The 18091-nt window shown below is 37.9% G+C and overlaps 1 protein-coding gene across 3 annotated transcripts; it reads left to right on the top strand.

The window, feature by feature from the left end:
• Nucleotides 1-461: 461 nt before the first annotated feature.
• Nucleotides 462-13862, top strand: LOC590843. 3 transcript variants are annotated; one of them, XR_004062041.1, is made up of 9 exons: nucleotides 462-683; nucleotides 4491-5194; nucleotides 5374-5595; nucleotides 6581-6747; nucleotides 7412-7492; nucleotides 8456-8668; nucleotides 10217-10285; nucleotides 10784-11424; nucleotides 11568-13862. XR_004062041.1 is itself a non-coding variant. In XM_030974289.1 (9 exons), the coding sequence occupies exons 3-9, from the start codon at nucleotides 4528-4530 to the stop codon at nucleotides 10949-10951; spliced, it is 1587 nt and encodes a 528-aa protein (XP_030830149.1). In that variant the 5' UTR covers nucleotides 462-681; nucleotides 729-731; nucleotides 4491-4527; the 3' UTR covers nucleotides 10952-13862. The 3 variants fall into 3 exon arrangements, 2 of the variants coding, with proteins under 2 accessions (XP_030830149.1, XP_030830148.1); XM_030974289.1 differs by adding an exon at nucleotides 729-731 and having other exon boundaries at nucleotides 462-681; nucleotides 10784-13862; XM_030974288.1 differs by having other exon boundaries at nucleotides 10784-13862.
• The last annotated feature ends 4229 nt before the right edge of the window (nucleotides 13863-18091 follow it).

Raw genomic sequence — 18091 nt, 5'->3', positions numbered from 1 at the left:
TAGGCGGGCATGGTTAAAATTCCGACTCCAATTGCGACTAATCAGATTGCTAGTTTTCTAAAGAGAGGTATATAGTTTTCAATTAATTTTGTTTCATCTTATAAATACATTCATAATCCGGCTACATAAAGATAACACATATCATAACAAAATATATCGTAAATCATTTCGTTTCATCGAAAATATCTGTATAACACGGGGGGGGTAGAAAGATTTTTATAAACATGTACCATTTACCTCTTATAATTGCCCCTTTTACTTTGACACTTGCTCCTTTATTTTCGAATAAATGTCACTTTCTCTTCTGATAAGTAAAGTAAAAAGGTGGCACTTTTGGGGTACTTGAAAAAGTGGGGGCACTGTGCACCTAGAGTACCTACATAATTAGGTACTCTATGTGCACCTCCCCCGCCCCGTGTGCCGCCTCTGTTAGTTTGCTGCCCTCTCTTGACAACATCTTGTTAAATTTGTTTTGTTGCACGATATTTTGACTTATGTAGAGAAATCCTACGCATCGTTGAAATTAAGTATTATGTAATTGTTTAACTAGATACGATCTGTTCAGACCTAGGCTTATTCGAAGTTGCTTGAGTTAATTCTACTCATTATTCTTCGTCTCTGATGATGTCTGATGGAGTCCGGAAAGTGAAACGGCCAACTAGCAGTTAGGACTGCAGAATTGTGTAAGTCCCATCTGTTCAATTGTGTGTACCGGTAGTGAGTAGGAGACTGTGACTGAGCTGAGCGCACAGATAGCTGCATTAGCCATTACTATCCTGGTTGTGTATAAAAAGCTGTTTTATTGATTCTCAACATTTTAAACACCCCTGTACAAAACTCAACGGCATACTCATGTAGTCCCCATGTAGTCCCCATGTAGATGGTCAAGATGACTACCAGGGAACTAAGATACTACTACTAGATCTAGAAGTCTACTAGGCAGTTCAGTTTAGCCCTTCGCGATGGGGACAACTTCTTATTCACGTACGCAGGTGCGCATTTCAGCTCCCTATACGAATCCACGTACATCAGGGTGAGCGCGCTTTCGGCCACACTTTCGGCCACACTTTCGTGAGCTTTCGTGGTTCTGCCGAAAAAAAACACTCGGTTTATTTCGGATTTCCCTGCCTTCTGATTGGTTAAAACAATAAAATATGACGTCATTTCTCTTTGACAATTATCGATGCACATCGGAAGTGAGTTGTACGTTGAATAACCATCGTAGTAGATGGTTTTGCTCAAATCTGCCGACAATGTGATGAAATTCAGATGGAAGGAGTTTTTCAACTAACTTACAACTCCGTAATTAACAAAATTAAACATCTTACCTTCTTTCCTGAAAGTTTCATATAATGATGATGAGTAGATCTTATGGTAGATATGATAATATGATTGCAGTTTTTGAAAATTGCACGAACTGATTTTGACGATGTGATGCGTGTACATGGTGTGTACGTGAATGAAACAGCTGTGTGAGTGACGTCGAGACCATTTCGTAGTCTTAGAATTCAGACCCGTTTGTGACTTGATTGACTTGTTTTTTCAATTTTTGTTTATTGTATGTTGTATTTTATTGATAATTGTGATATTTATTTTAATATTTGGAATAAATATTGTAATAATCTAACATGAATTGGTTATATTTTGGGGTAAAGTAACAAAAAAACTGTTCATTTACTGCAAGATTGCTGCAAGTATAGACTACATAGACGATTTGTCACCTCATCCTTTTATGTGTGTGTGTGTGTGCGTGCTTGTGTGTGAGAGAGAGAGAGAGAGAGAGAGAAAGAGAGAGACTAGGAGAGAAAGACCGAGAGAGAAAGACCGAGAAAGAAAGAAAGAAATAGAGAGAGAGAGAGAAAGAGAAAAAAAGAAAGAGAAAAAAAGAAACACAGAGAGAGAGAGAGAGAGGGAAAAAGCGTGCGTGTGTGTGTGTGTGTGTGGGTGTGAGAGAGAGAGAGAGAGAGAGAAAGAAAGAAATAAATAGACAAGATCATTTGGTAAAAGTTTAGATTCAAAGGGTTTTTATTTACCTTTTATAACAATATGATGACAAAAACATGGAAATTTGCATAAATTTGCATAAATTTGCATATTTTTTTACGGTGCTGTTTAAAGATATTAAATTTCATATTTGCCAAATTTCAGCGAGTTTGGTCATCGCATTGAAGAGATATGACTATTATGAGGCTTAACAGATCACAAACTTCTGAAAACAATGGTGCCACTGCTTAAACACAGGTTTAATTGACTTCAATACAATTATAATAGGTTTGACCTTTTGATCTTTTGTCCTCATCAATATGGTTCTGAAAATTATTTTAAAAATCCGTATCTCTGGAACCGTTGGTCCAAATTGAACAACTCAAAGTGCATTGTGTAAATAAAAATGTGATCTTTAAAATGATATAGAAATCACCCCCTATCTCCTACAAAAAAAAAATCACCTGAACTGCCTACTCCTACAAGGAGGAATCGTTCCTGCCCTCGGCCACGACAGGGTAGCCAAAGAAACAGAAATCCTTGGTGCTTTGAAACTCGACACATCTCAACAATTCCATATCACACATCTCCTTAATGTATGCAACTTCCACCACAGGAATCCAAGTTTGGTAAATTTTGGATTGACAGATCGCTTTCCCTTGTTGCCAGGATTGCCAGGATATAGGCCCCGCAATTGTTTTGAATCGATTATAATTTTATACTAGACTTCTAACTTCAGCCAACTCACTATATATACTCGTGATCGAGGCCCCGCGCAACGGCATCTCGCGCACTTCAACACAGCCGTGGGGCCTGTATCACGAGTATACTATACGAGTCTCCTATTCAACTCGCTATATATACTCGTGATATAGGCCCCGCGCAACGGCGTTGCATGTTCTACAACACGGACATGGGGCCTGTATCACGACTATACTAATACTCGTGAACAAGGCCCCATCCACTCCAGCAAAGCATAGAGAGTCAATGCTAATGCGTATTGACCTCTAGCACTGCATACCGTACATGCTGTTAGGCAGGGACCTAGAAGTCTATACACAAATATACACATCACACAGCAGGGAATAATTTTCCTGGTATCGCATCGCAATTTGCTACGCATTTTTGCATGACTGCTATACAAAATATCTTTTGTGTAGCAGTTTTCTTCCATAGAAATGTACAGAATTTCATTTGAAATATTTATCCATCGGCTGAAATTGCTAATCAAAAAATTTGAGGAAAATTATTCCCTGCACAATATCGCATAGACTGTACACAATCATGCCGATGCAGCTGTAAGCAAAGTTTGACTCTAGACTTCCGATTTTAATTTTTAAATTATTCTTTTTAACATCAGTAAGATGAAAAAATGTATTTTACTGCTATTTAGGTGTCATCAATTGTCACTAAAGTACCGATTTTGAGTGAAATCAGTTGAGTTTTGTACAGAGGTGTTTGAAATGTTGAGAATCAAAAGCACAGCTTTTACTACACAGCCAGGATAGTGATGCTCCTATGTGTGGCCCCATCCAATGCATTTTCAAAACGGACAGCACAGTAGTGGGGCTTCTTTCACCAAAGTATAATTTAGGGGGTGTTTTGAGGTTTAATGAATAAAGCTAGCAAATTATTAAAAAGGGTTACATTTCAATGATTAAATTCATCTTTTAGACCCTATTTTAATATTTTTACTTTTTTAATATTTTACCTTTTTCAATATTTTTCCTTTTTTTTAAATAATTTTCCCTTTTTTATATTTTTCCTTTTTAATATTTTGGCCCCTCTCTTTAAATTTATCTTTTATTTTTTTTTATTTTTTTTTTTTGGGGGGGGGGGCCCCCGCCCCCCTCTCTTTAAATTTATCTTTTAGTTAAATATTTTTCCTTTTTTAATTTTCTTTTGATGACAAGATAATGCATCCGCCTATTCATACGTGCATGATTTAACCTTGTTTCCCAAGCAGTAAACTCGTCTTAAATCTCTACCAAATCGGTGAATATGAGGATAAAAAGAAATCAGCCACTGGAAAATGTTGCTTCGTTATTCTTCATTGAAATGAAAACAGAAAATCCATCAAATATACTCATTAACAACAACAAATCTAAGCTCTGACAGGATAGCATTTACGTAGGGATATCACTGCCATTCACTCTCACTGAGCCCATGGGTCCCGTTCGTGACGTCACGGATAGAGGCCCGACTCTACATGCACTTCCGGGTTTTAGACTTAGATAGTTTGGTAGAGTCTACTCGCATAAATTCACCATTCTAACTTGTTTTTGTCAGTTAGACACCATTTAGTGTTATTCTGGGGGTTGAAAGCTTTCTATTGATGTAATTATCTCAATATTTGGGATTGTCTTAGAATATCAACTTTAAACAAAGAGTGACATATCAGGCAGATATATAGCAAGGGATGGTCTCATATTCTCATAGATGTCTGTTACTTCTCAATAAGACTGTGTGCCCATTTAACAACTTTGTTTTTGCGAATTTCTTCACAGCTATTCATCGTTTAAAAGATACATCAAGAAAACTGAAATGAATACCATTTCAGGTTTGCAACAGGTAGCAGCAGCAACACCCACTATTCAGCAGGACGGCTTCTCATCTCTTCCAGCACATGAGGTTCGCTCCGGCACCATGCAGCAGTCTCGTCCTCTACCGCGCTGGCTCTGGTACATCATCGCCAAATCCCTGGGGATCAAAACACACCCCAAAGACAAGCCCTGGTTTGCCACCCTCCTCTACACTCTGACTCTCATATGCACAGTCGGTTACTTCATCAACTATACCTGGTACACGGTGGCGGATATCGTCTCGCAGAACACGACCTTTGACTCTCTTAACGGTACCGTCAACATCATCATGGCCATGGGCTTCTGCGCTGTCAGTGTCTACGCCAACAACCTTGCCTTCCGCCTCTTCACAAACAGACTGTTCGTGCAGAGCGTGAGGCTGCATACCAAGACCTTCCTTAAATTAAACTCGGCCTTTATCATCGGCCTGCTCGGTATGATGTTCATCGGCCTTTACAATTTCGATAACTTCAACCTATTTGACGAACAAACCTGTGTTTCTGTCTCTATATCACCGTGGATATGCCATTTGCAATATTCTTGTCTTGTTGGATTGACATTTTTTTCCTTTGTTTGGAACATGCTGGTAGCAGTGGTGTGCTTGTCTGTATGTCGCACACACACAATAAGTAAGTAGAAATTCTTTCAGTCTATTTCAACATCCTTTCCCTCAAATTAAAAAAAATACCCCTAATGCATACATTATGATCAAACCAAATCATTTTCTGTGGGTAAACAAATATGAAATAATGCATTTCATAACCAAAAAGACAGACTAATTTTTTTGCTATATCAATTTTGCTTATAGGTGTTCGTCACTTTCTCCTCGAGTTAGATGAGGATGCCATGATCTGCCACATCAAAAACTACCAGCACCAAAGAGGTCGACGGCGTCGCCATACAACCAGCCTTGCGCAAGACCAGATTGACAGGGCAAACAATGCAAGCTTCAATGACAGCGCTGCTATGGCTGGGGGCTATCAGAACCTAGGCTCACCAACCTCAGAGGACGTCATCAAAGATCTTGAAGGTGATAATAATTATATTCCATTCCTGTATAGCGCATGATATAAGGTCTTTGTGCACTTCCAACGGACTTTGGATATTATAGGTCCATGTATGTGCAACATTCTTCTTCTTCTTCTTATGGATAATCTGCCTCCTTCAATACTGAAGATTCTTGCAGATGTATATACTGGGGTGTGCATGTGGACCACTACACCAGGGTTTCCACCTACTCTTATACGAATAGTGCAGTGGGTTCTTAACATGCAAAGGTGATGGCTCTCCTCTACACGGGCCTCCATTTAACGTCCTATCTGAGGGACATTCACATCTGGCTATATATGGTTTGTCTTGAATTTGGGTTTCAGCTTAGCTTTCAGCTTAGCTTTCAGCTTAGGAGTCAGGTTAGGTTTTAGCTGAGGTATCGGGTTAAGTTTAGTTTAGGTTCTAGTGTAGGTTTCAGGTTGATTGAATGGAGGGGACTAACAATTTTTGAAATCTTCAGTGACAGTGTTGGGAAAGCTGCTGGTTATCAGAGTGTAAGCTCTGAAAATATTTGTATCGTGAAAGTGTTGATCACATGCAATGTCAAGTTCTATTTATTTTATTTTTTTAAATCAGTATCATTTACAGATCATTTACAGATATAGACTGGTAATGGTAAAATTGCGGTTCAAGGGTTTAGGGTGCAAAATATCCATTCAATATTGTTTAAATATTGCCTTCAGAGGTTTAGATGGCAATACCTCAACCTAAATTTACCAAAAAGCAGAAATATATGCCCAAATGTAAAATGTTGAAGTGCATTTGTGATATCTATCTAGGCCGGATCGCTATGATAGTTTACCAAATATATCAATTAGAAGCAATTTCCAGGCAAAATTGCTATCGGCACGTATTAGTCAAAACATATTCTTTCACATGATTGGTAGTAAGAGCTTCCATTTCATTTTTTGAGAGGGGGGCGTTTCCAAAACTGGTCTATACCTTTAATCATTCAATAATTTCAGATGAGTGGGACATGAACGAGTATGAGAGGAGAAAGATGTCGGTCACCAGACTTCATCGCACTAGCATGGGCATTGATTCTGTGGATGGAGATCTTTCCAATCATGATGTCTGGGCTAATCTTCTTGCATCTGGCATGGAGGGCGGTGGACAGAGCAATATTGCAGAGGTGAGCCCAAATTACAGTTTGTCTACTAAATATCTTTTATAATTCTTACCCAAGAATACATTTATTTTAAATTTTGAATTTCACCCATCAATTGTAATTAATTTACTATTAAATCAATATTTATGTCTATAACTACATCAGTTTCGCCGACAGTTGCCTTTTTTGTGTTAGGGCCTAATGGTATATGAAGAATTTCTTGTTTAAGTAGAGACAGGTAAATCAGTTAACAACAACAAAAAACTCACCAAAAAATATCACATTCAGTGTAACAACCTTTGGTTTCCTACTTTTGTTCTTCTTACCCTTGTTTTAGCCTTTTAAATTCAATTTTCAAGTGAGCAAAAATTCTATCCATTTCAAAATTAAGTGAGGATAAATAAACATAATGGAACATCTGTAACCATCACGTGGGAATAGAGAAGTGCAGTAATAAAGTCAACAAAAATATGGAAAGTTCAGCATTTCACATATTTCGAAATCGGTTTAGAATATATTGTGTTGCAAGGAATTTAGAGGGAAGCCATATGTGTCCACTGTTGTCTGAAGACAAAACGTATGCACTTTTGTTAAATAGGTAACAGAGGGTACTAGTATTCAACATAAGTCATACCAGTAGGTTGTATCATAGTAATTGGCTACTTAACTTTCTGTCATCTATTCTCAGGTTCCATCAGAATTCGAGCATGCACCAGGTCTCAAAATTTTAGAGAACAAGGAGATACTGGAAAAATATTGGAGACTTCAGGTAATTCCTCTATTTCTGTTTGGTCTGCAGCTGTGGCCCAATCAGAATATTTGTTATGCAAAACCTATATTGTTTGCTGATCCAACACATCGTTCAAATGTTTATACTTCTCTCTACACACATTGAAAAAGCAAATTCCTGCGAATTAAAAATGCTACCACCAGACTTGCCCCAGGTTCACCCAAGTTCTGTCACATGAAACCTGCTTTTAGTCAATTGAGCTGGTCCCGGATTCACTTCAAAATACTTTGTCTCACCTTCAAATTCATCCATAGTCTCACTCCTCCCTACCTATCTGAACTTGTAAATACCAGGCAACCATCCAGGGTACTCCCTTCGCTCCTCTCAAGGCATCATGCTGAACCATCCATCTCCCAAAGTGCTTCCCACACTATCTTGGTGACAGAGCAGTCACAACTGCCCAGCACTCCCAAACTGTGGAAGAACCTACCCAGATTTCTTCAGCAATATCTCAATACCTCAATCATCAAAAAAGTCACCTTTTCTGTTAATAACATAATTGTAAAGCACATTCAAACATGTATATGGAAAATGCGCTATATTTATGTAAATGCATTATTATAATGACATTAGTAGTAAGATAAGCAATAAGGTTAGGACAACTTGCTGTTGCTAGGTTGTGTTGAAGTAAACTTTCTGGTGTTCCATGAAGTCAGACAAGTACAAATAGAATAGTTTTGATTTGCCTATTTGATTTGTACCGTCTCCAATTTTGCGGAAGATCTGAATTTTGATTCAAATGATTCAAATGATTTTATTTTTCATGCAAAACATAATACAAGTATAATTATCTCACAAAAAAATATGCAATGAAACACCAAATATAATGGAAAATGCACGAGAAAAGAGGAACTAACTTGAAGCAGAGCTTGTTGAAGTGTTAGTTCCTCATTTGCTGGTATATCATAACGTGTCTAATTCTTCTCTGTAATTCCCCCTCAGTGTCGTCTGCGTACCACTTCCCACTGCATCCAGCGCTGGTTGCTTAGCTGGATCGTCCTCCTCATCCTCTGGAGTGTCGTCTACCTCCTCTACTGGATCAGCCACGAGGCCTCCATCGTTGACATGTTCCTCTTCCTCCTGCCCCTCGCCATCCTACCCATGCTGTGTGCCGGTCCCACAGAGGTCAATGGTGAAGGTCACAAGGTGCCAAAGGTGAGAGGTTAACCGGGCAAGAGTAGATGATTGTTTAAACATATTTGTGGCTTACACCCAGTAAATAAGATTGATTGATTGATCTGTATTGAAAAACAAGTCAGAAAAAATCTTGGAACTAGAGGGACTTGAACCTGCATCTACTGCTTGCCGGGCAGCGACCCTAGTCCCGCTCGTTCCAAGATTTTTTCTGACTTGTTTTTCAATGCAGATCGATCAATCGGTCCTATTTACTGGTTGTAAGCCACAAATATGTTTAAATAATTGAAGTTTCTCCCAGGAAGCATTACATTTATAAAAGTAGTTGATTGTTATCATTTCATGTTGTGATTGATGTACTGTAGTTGTTTTACAGGTATTGACTGTCTTTTGTGTTGAAAGTAATATGTTATCTCTTGAAAATGATTTGATTTTTGAAGTAGTGCTCCTTTTCCATTGGCTTCTGCCCAAGATATCTTAGGCTTGTTATTCTATGGGTTAATAGTTTTGTAAGTTTTCTTGAATTGTGTGATTTTCTACATGCTTTTTCAAATGTTGGAGAAGATGCCTCAGAAATTTCCTACCTTTGGTATTGATAATTTTTTTTTTTTTTTTTTTTTTTTTTTTTTTTTTTTTTTGGGGGGGGGGGGGGGGGGGGGATAATGATAATAATAATAAACAATATTTATAAGGCGCTTAATACTGGTGTCTCTAAGCGCACCATATTCTGACTTAACAATTATTTACCAAAACTTATAATAAACACACAACTTATACATCTGTTCTTTATTCAATAAATCATGCAGTATATAATAATAAAAAATAATATAGAGGGTTAATAGGGTTAATAAGATAGAGATAAATAGAGGGTTATTACTGTCACTATCATGCATTGTTTTAAATTCCAATTTTGGCATGAACATATAGAAAGTATGACACAAATTGTGCAGAAATTATCTAAAGATGAGGAATATGTCTCTCTGTTTCTGTTTTCTTCATCATGTCTTGGTGCCATCACAATATTGGACTGATCTTGTACATCATTTCATCTTAAATAATTTGTGGTGGTGGTTATTTTACCTGACTGCTAAGAAAGCATAAATGCTTGTAAGTAAGCAACCAGACGGCCAATGGCTTTAGGTCCTCTCTGAGGGACCTGGTAATGAGGATTAATGCCTTGCCAAAGGGCACTGGCGCCTCGCCTTGGTTTCGAACCCGGTTCACCGAATTTCGAGAAGACCACTGCTCTACCGACTGAGCTATCGCGCCTAGTCCACTGCCTGGACAGTTTTCGTGTCGCACGCCTCAGTGATCATCAGCTGAGAAAATTGCACACCCTCAACGCTAAAACGGAGATAGGATCCTTTCGTTCTGGGGGTTTGTGCAATGAGTGGAGACACCACGCTCTGTGTGAGATGCGTCTAAGGGAGGAGGACAAAGATAATCGAAGAAAAAGATATTTATAAAAACAGACAGAATCTGGACTAATCTTTTCCTTGAAAGCTGTTTCTGATTTTGACTTGTTGACTAAAAGATATTGTTTCTCTTTTCTCCTTTCCCTTCAATCAGAGCATCTGCCCGACCGAAGACAGACTGAGGATCATTGCCTTCATCAAACAATCTCCTCTCTCTCTAACGGTAAGCGCTGCAAATTCCTCCTTCATAATGTGTTATTCTTGAATGGAGCATAAAACATAAGATGGAGTACTTGCAACAGGGTAGCACTGTGAAAGAAATTGTCAAGAAGATTTTGATTTAAAAAAATGGATGATGACATGTATGTGGCACATAAGAACAATTGTTTAATGTGAGATTTGTAATTATCAAATTGAAAAGCACTGTGCACAGATATGGGTATATGGGACTCCACACACATGTGGCATCAACATCTGGCACAAAGATTATTATAAGTTATATCTGCCAAATGAAGGTAATTTTCAAGAGAATATATTTTTGATGGGACATCCTTGATACTCTTCCACATTGTAAGGATAAAGAATTGAATAGCTCACAGATTATGTTTACCTTTATCAAACACAACTTTCTTTTCAACTTAGAAGTTCTATACCTTCAAAGGGTAATGTCTACAAGGTATCAACCTTATTCATGTCCATATTGTATCTATTTTACTGCTAGGTGTTTGGATTTGAGTTGAGCTACTCGTCAGTCTTCACCACCATCGTAGCCATTGCACTTGCCTTTGCCACCAAGATCATCCTGCAGGATGTCTCTGAGACCCCGCAGTACCCTCCCATCACCAACACACCGATTGCGCCTGTAGTAACACCCAGCATGGGGCTTTAAAGAACTGTAACTCCTGAAGCATACCCCTATAGATCTTCATGCAAGATGTTTCTAAGACCCGTAGTTTCCTACCATGATCACCACGCCACCATCTTCACATGTAGCGACATCAACCTCAGGGCCTTGATAAAATGTGACTCTGATGGTCATCCTGCATGATGATCTTCAAATAACACCCAGCTTGGGGCTTTGATGAACCTTAACTCAAGGAGCCTAAACCCGAAATCCTTCTGCACAGTGCCTCTGAGACCCTTTATTTCCATGCCATCACCTCACCAACACCTGCGGTAACACTTAAGCTTTGTTGAACTTCAACCTTCGGAGCAAACCTCTAAGGTCATCTAGAAGCACGTTTCTAAGTAAACAACTCTGCCTCATGCCAACTTCTTTCTTGCTGTTAAGAATGTCACCACTGTGATCACTCCCCAAATCATCCTGTAGGATGTTTCTGATACCCAACTATTCACTGTCAGGTCTATACCTACTTCTGAAGTGACACCGGTTTATTGTCGTTTGGTCTAAAACCAGTTCATCTACTACTCAATAGGTCTATTTCAATATGGTCTACACCCAGATCTTCCTGCAACACCCAGATCTTCCAACTATTCACTGTCAGGTCTATACCTACTTCTGAAGTGACACCGGTTTATTGTCGTTTGGTCTACAACCAGTTCATCTACTACTCAATAGGTCTATTTCAATATGGTCTACACCCAGTCATCGACTAACTGGCTATTAGCCTAATTGGTCATTAGACCTAATGATAAGTAAGCGAAATGATTATTAGACCATGTGGATAGTAGACTGGCTGGGTGTAGACCATATGGGAATAGACTAATTGGGTAGTAGACAAACAGGGTGTAGACCAAACAGCAATTCACCATGGAATTCTGATGAAATCGTACACAGTTTCCTCCGTCTAAGTTCCTGGGAACACACTTTTCTTGCCTTACTGCCAGGATGACATAGTAGCTAATACTGCCGGATGACATCCGGACTTCAAAAATTACTTGCCATCTCAGATCACACAAAGAGTTAACTTGCGGTAGGACTACAGGTGAATGCAGCATAGGATTAAAATCATATTAAATCGACACTACTGCCAGAAATGAAATATGTACAGCAGAGGAAGCAACCATGTTAGGCCTTCTTGCTGGACCCTATGTGTCAGCATCGTTTTGGTTGTATTTTCCAAGTACAGGGTAGGACACGTGACTTGCACAAAGATCACACCAGCCTCCTACCTAAAACCCCATAGTCACTGTTCGAATTAGGAGTACACGTGTAAGTAAGGATTAGACCGTATAATATGCCTCTATATATTTAGCAGTAGCAAGTTAGATGCTAGGAAATATTTTTAATCTGGTGCATGTATTTGTAATAGAAGAACTCTTAAAGAACTTGGTGAATGATGATGTTCATGATTTTGAGTGACTGTAAAGGAATGAATGAAAAAGAAAAAAGATTATAAACTGGTAGAAGTATTTAGGATGTTTATAAATTATATGTGATGGAATGCCTTATATTTGCAGTATTGCCTTCCTGATATGAGCTTCTAAATTCATCGAGTTGAAACACCGATTCCAAAGTCAAAACATTATTTTGCCATAAATTATTTCAAACATTCATACATGTGAGCATTTTGGGAAAATTCTACTTATTTTCATGATGTAAAGAAAAGTCTAGTTATTATTCTCACCCACTGCCAAAAGACACACTGATGTGTTTAAGAGCCATTTAAGAGCAAAAAGTCTACTTATTTTCATGATGGATAGAAAAGTCTACTTATAGTCCTGATCCACTGCCAGAAGATACACCATGTGTCTCTTAAATGGGCATTCTCATTTTTTGAAGGTATATTAAATGTATGGTAACCATGCAGAATCAAACCAAGGCCCTGTCTTATAAAGAGTCATGATTGATCCTAAATCAGTCGCAAGTTTGCAGTCTCCTATCTCGAATGTCCATAGTTGCAATTGATATCAATCGCAAGTTAAGATTTATATCAATTACAAGACGGGCCTCGATTGTATTTGCAGACGGATAACAACAACAAGAAAACATTTTCATGTTTCTCTTAAAAAATAAAAATGTCAATATTGTTTGGCTCATTATGAAGAAATCTATCCTACTGAAATTGTGTTGCCAATTTGCAATACTTAGATAATAATAATAATTCTAAACAAGATCTCCAGCGATGGTGTAATGTTGTTATTTTCAAGCAAAATCTTTTTTTTTTAAACTACTAAATAATCTACTTATTTCATCTGTAATATTAATATATATATTCATATTTGTATACTGTTAAAAGATGATCAGTAATGATAGAATTAAAATGGAGGTGGATTTTTTTTTTCTTCCAATGTTGTAGGTATTATGCATCATTACTAACCATTTTGTATTTCATTTGAGTAAGAAGGTTGTAGAGGAATGTATTTTGTTTTGTAAGAAAAATATATGATTCAGGTTATCATTCCTAAATTATGTCTATATTCGCATGCTATGATGGTGAACTTAAGCTTATAAACTAGGTTTATCGAGTGTGCTGGGTGTGCTTTCAATTTTGCAATGATATTTTCATTATCTTGTTTATTCATGCCTTATTAATATGATTTCCTGAAAGTCCTTTCATTTTTTTATTCATTACCTATGATATGTTTTTAATGAAATTATTCTGTAAATCATAGTTTATATCATTATTTATAGATTTTATCTACATGTCATCATCCATTTTTCATCAAAAACTTCTTGACACTTTCTTTCACAGTGCTACCGTATTGTAATTTGCTTATAACGGCATTGTATATATTCTACAGAATAGGAAATAATCTTTTTTTTTCAAATATACTGTTATTTAATGTAGGCGATGATATATTGCTTGAAATAAATATCATATAAAGATAAAATTAAACATTCGTTTGTTTCTTTTATTTTTCTTCTTCTTTTTCTTCTTCTTCTCCTCTTCTATTTCTTCTCCTTCTTCCTCTTTCTTCTTCTTCTTCCTCTACTTCTTTTTATCCTTCATCTTCTTCTCCTTCATTGTCTCCTTCTTCTTCTACTACTTCTTCTTTTTCTCCTTCATCTTCTTCTTCTCCTTCGTCTTCGTCGTCTTCTTCTCCTTCTTCTTCTCCTTCTTCTTCTCCTGTTTCTTCTTTCAGGAGTAAAGGTTGTGCTTCTATTGCAAATGCTAATATTGATTTGAGCATCTTAAAAAAAGAATATTTTTCAGGCCCACTTTCTTCCAGGAAACACACGAGTGGGCATACATTCAAAGAGAAGGGAGAAGAAATTAAACATAAAAATGGAAAGAGAGTAAAGGGAGCAGGATGAGGGTGAGATTGAGAGAGAGAGTAAGTGGGGTAGTCAGATAAACTGAGAGGTAAGAACAACGTAAAGAAGAGATCGAATGGAGAAAAACGGCCACACTAGATGGAATGAAAGAAATTAAGAAGAGATGGTGATCCCGACGAAAGTGGCTGGTGAAAAGAAAAAGGAAGGATGATGTTTAAATTGCGATGTTGGATTTATTATAATCAAACGTTTCTCACCTTCCCCTTCGCCCACCCCTCCAGACGATCCTAGACCTGCATTGGCTCCGACTTTGAAGATTTTTTAACAATGGATGTTAAATCTCGGGAATAAGAAGTTGAAGCTGTTTTACAAAGAATGTCTCGATCCCCATATTTATTTCCCTCCCATTCTCCTCTCCCACTTTCTCCTCACAACCTCCCCCCCCCCCCCCCCCTTTCTCTCTCTCTCTCTCTCTCTCTCTCTCCCAGTCTCTCTCTCTTTCTCACTCTCTCTCTCTCTCTCACACGCCACACTCTCTCTATCTCACTCTATCTCCCCCTCTCCCTCTCTCTCTCTTACCCTCTCTCCTCTCTCTCTCTCTCTCTCTCTCTCTCTCTCTCTCTCTCTCTCTCTCTTTTCACTCTATCTCCCTGTCTTTTGATCCTTCTCTCTTATCTTCAAATGCTCTTTGCCTTGCTCTATCAGTTTCAGGTTTCTTTTATCGACGTCTACATCAGTAATATTCTAAAACTTTCTATACCATTTCACAATGATATTACAATAACGTGTCTCAAATCAGATGTTTAAAAAAAATCCCCTGGAAACATCTTCCATCAGGCATTGAAAATAGACCCCTCACGCGATCTAATATTTACCCACAGACTCTGAGATGATGACAGGCAAATATTTGCGAATCTACTTAAACCATCTACAGCCCACAATGCTTGAAGGTAATGAGAAAGGTTCTCTTTTTCATGACCCATCTCCGTCTGATCATCTCTACAAACAGAAGTGATCCTAGAATCGAAAGTCGAGTAATGAATATCTAATAAAATCTCATTTATTTTTCTTAATCACCGCCCTGGGGCTACACTTTTTAAATCGCGTCCCCTCTGAGAAGAGTAGGCGAAATCCATAGTTATTAGTTTACAGTTGGTTAAAGGCCTTCTGTACTAGTTTGGCTAGGAGGAATTAGACCATCCAGGGTGGTCACTGACGGGTTGCTATCTCATCAACTCAGCTCTCAATTAACATAAGAAAAAGAAGATCATGGGGGACCGATGGTCACCGATAATTAGGCATTGTTTTCTATATAGATGGAGCAAGTAGCTACAAGTACTGGAGCTTTAAGTTACTTAACCGTTATGCCATGGATGTATCCTATTTTAATTAAGTTTAATTGGCAACACAATTCACGTTGTTTTACGTAATTATTTATATTCCCTTTTACGGTGTTTGCATGGATAATGCATACAGAGAAAGAGGAAGGAGGAAGGGTGGAAGGATGGAGACAGAGAGGGAGAGGGAGAGAGAGAGAGAGCGTGAGAGAGAGAGAGACAGAGAGACAGAGAGAGACAGAGAGAGGGGAGAGCGGTAGGGAGACAGAGAGGGAGAGAGGGAAGAGCGGTTGGGAGTGAATATCGTTGTTATGGATACAAGAAAATTTTAGTTCAATATTATTAACTTCATTTCATCGCACCTTTTTATCGGAACGATTCATGCAGTGGCTCTAATCAACTAAGCAATAGATCAATCGTATAGGTATATCCAATTCAGAACGATACATCCGAAACTACTTATTGAAATAGAACATACGCTTTCGATTTATTCCATATAAATCCACTTACTGCGGTATCGTCGGTGTGTCTAGATCTATCTGTGATGTGATCCAATAATTAATTCAATATGAAAATATCTGGACTACAGTTATTGTTTAAGATGAGTTTACAATGCATTTTGCCCACCGCCCGTTTGTGGAATTATCCAATTGCTCCAGTTGTAAATGTGGTTGCCAAATGAACAAAAAACATTATTGTTATAGAATTTTTAAAATTCTTTTGATATACGCTAATGCTTATATCTGTTACTAATTTTTGCCTTAAAAATCAAAGTGATGTTTATTTTAGATGCATTTATAAAAGGATGATTTTTTTTTTTTGGTTAATGTGATTTCCAGTGTGTGTCGGACAGATTGATATTTATAAAAGATTCATTTCCATATTAAGATGCTTTCTTTAAAAATAACATCCCAAAATTCTTTCGAATTGTTCGATCTCCTATAGAGGGTCACACGACTGTTGTAACCTTTTCTTTGTTTTCGAAATTAATTAGAGAAGTTTTTTTATAGTATCAGGAATCCACTTTATCACGCATGTTTCAGAATGACTTTACGTTAATCATCACTTTTAAAACAATTACAGATTAATGACACTATTAACTGAAGATACATTTTCAGGCACTTACAGGTTGTGGTCAATTCATCACTCTCCTGAGCCACACGTACATAAGACAATATTATTTCTTTATTAATATTTCGAGGCCATGCAGATAAACTACCATAAATGCAGTTCCGTGATTCCCGTTAGACTAGACGGTAATGGTCCGTCCCTGCCAGACTAACCTCTCTCCGGGTCTCATCCAAACCTCCAGATGACCTATAGCCTTGAGCTTGACATCAATTTGACCTCTACATCGAAAGGAAATGGTGAGTACGTCATTGTATACCGAAAACCATGACAACCCGCGCTTATCTAAGTGCATCAGAATTGTTCAAAATGTGTGACCCCACAAGATCACGATGTTGTAGGACTATACAATTTCAATGTTTTTGCAGTATTTGTTTTGCCGCATGGCCTAATTCTGTTGGGGGAAATATTCTGGTTTTTCCATGCCTTGAACTGTTTTTAAGTAAGTGAATAGTGGTGCCCGGATCGAGTCTCTAGAAAGGTAATCATATATGTTTCTGTGTATATATATCTAATATCTTCTATCATGATATTTCTTTTGCCATTGATATATGAAGAATATGGATAGCTACGTAGACTAGATACAGGAGATGTTTTGCATTTCCAAACGCTCGTTTAAGTAGGCCTACAAGTATTACTGACAAGACAGTTGCAAGCTAATAAGACAAACATGTAAAATATATAATCGTAAAGTGATGAATTCACCCAACGTTCAAAATTTACGAACCTCGGAAAATTATTATAACTTGTACGACTGCGATGTCGGTATATTGTTACAAAAAATACTCTCACAATAGAAAATTCATGGTTTCTAATAATCATGAGTTACCTGGAGGTTGACTCTTTATTAGCTCTGTCATTAGCTTGGGTTTATGGGTTTATGTATGTAGTACGTGCATGTGTCCAGGTGCTTTTTTCTTGGTTTTGTCAACTTGAGTGAAGGTAGTTTTAGACAAGATGAAAATGTTGTTGAGTCATGGCTGTGATAAATATTTCGCCTGTCTCTGCCTCCTATCTTTATAATGTACCTCAACTATGTGTCGTCAATCAAAACATGTTCCTTTTTAAACATATCTGTTTTCCCCCTTTCTCACAATTTATATCTCACAAAAACCTTCCCCTCAGATTTTCTTTTTTTTATAATCTCTGCCCTTTTTCTCGCCTCTCAGTCTCTCTGTCTGTCTGTCTGTCTCTCTCTCGTTCTTTCTCAATCTCTTTCCTTCTACCCCCCCCCCAACCATTTCTCTCTCTCTCTCTCTCCTTCTCTCTTGCTCTCTCCCTCTCTCTCTCTCTCTCTCTCTTCTCCTTCTCTCCCGCTCTCTCTCTCTCCTTTCTATCTCGATCTATCTCGATCTCTCTCTCTCTCCCTCCCTTCCCCTCTGTC

The sequence above is a fragment of the Strongylocentrotus purpuratus genome, unplaced genomic scaffold, assembly GCF_000002235.5.
Source record: "Strongylocentrotus purpuratus isolate Spur 01 unplaced genomic scaffold, Spur_5.0 spur5_scaffold_7, whole genome shotgun sequence".
NCBI lineage: Eukaryota > Metazoa > Echinodermata > Echinoidea > Camarodonta > Strongylocentrotidae > Strongylocentrotus > Strongylocentrotus purpuratus.
This window is presented reverse-complemented; position numbering and strand designations above follow the sequence as displayed.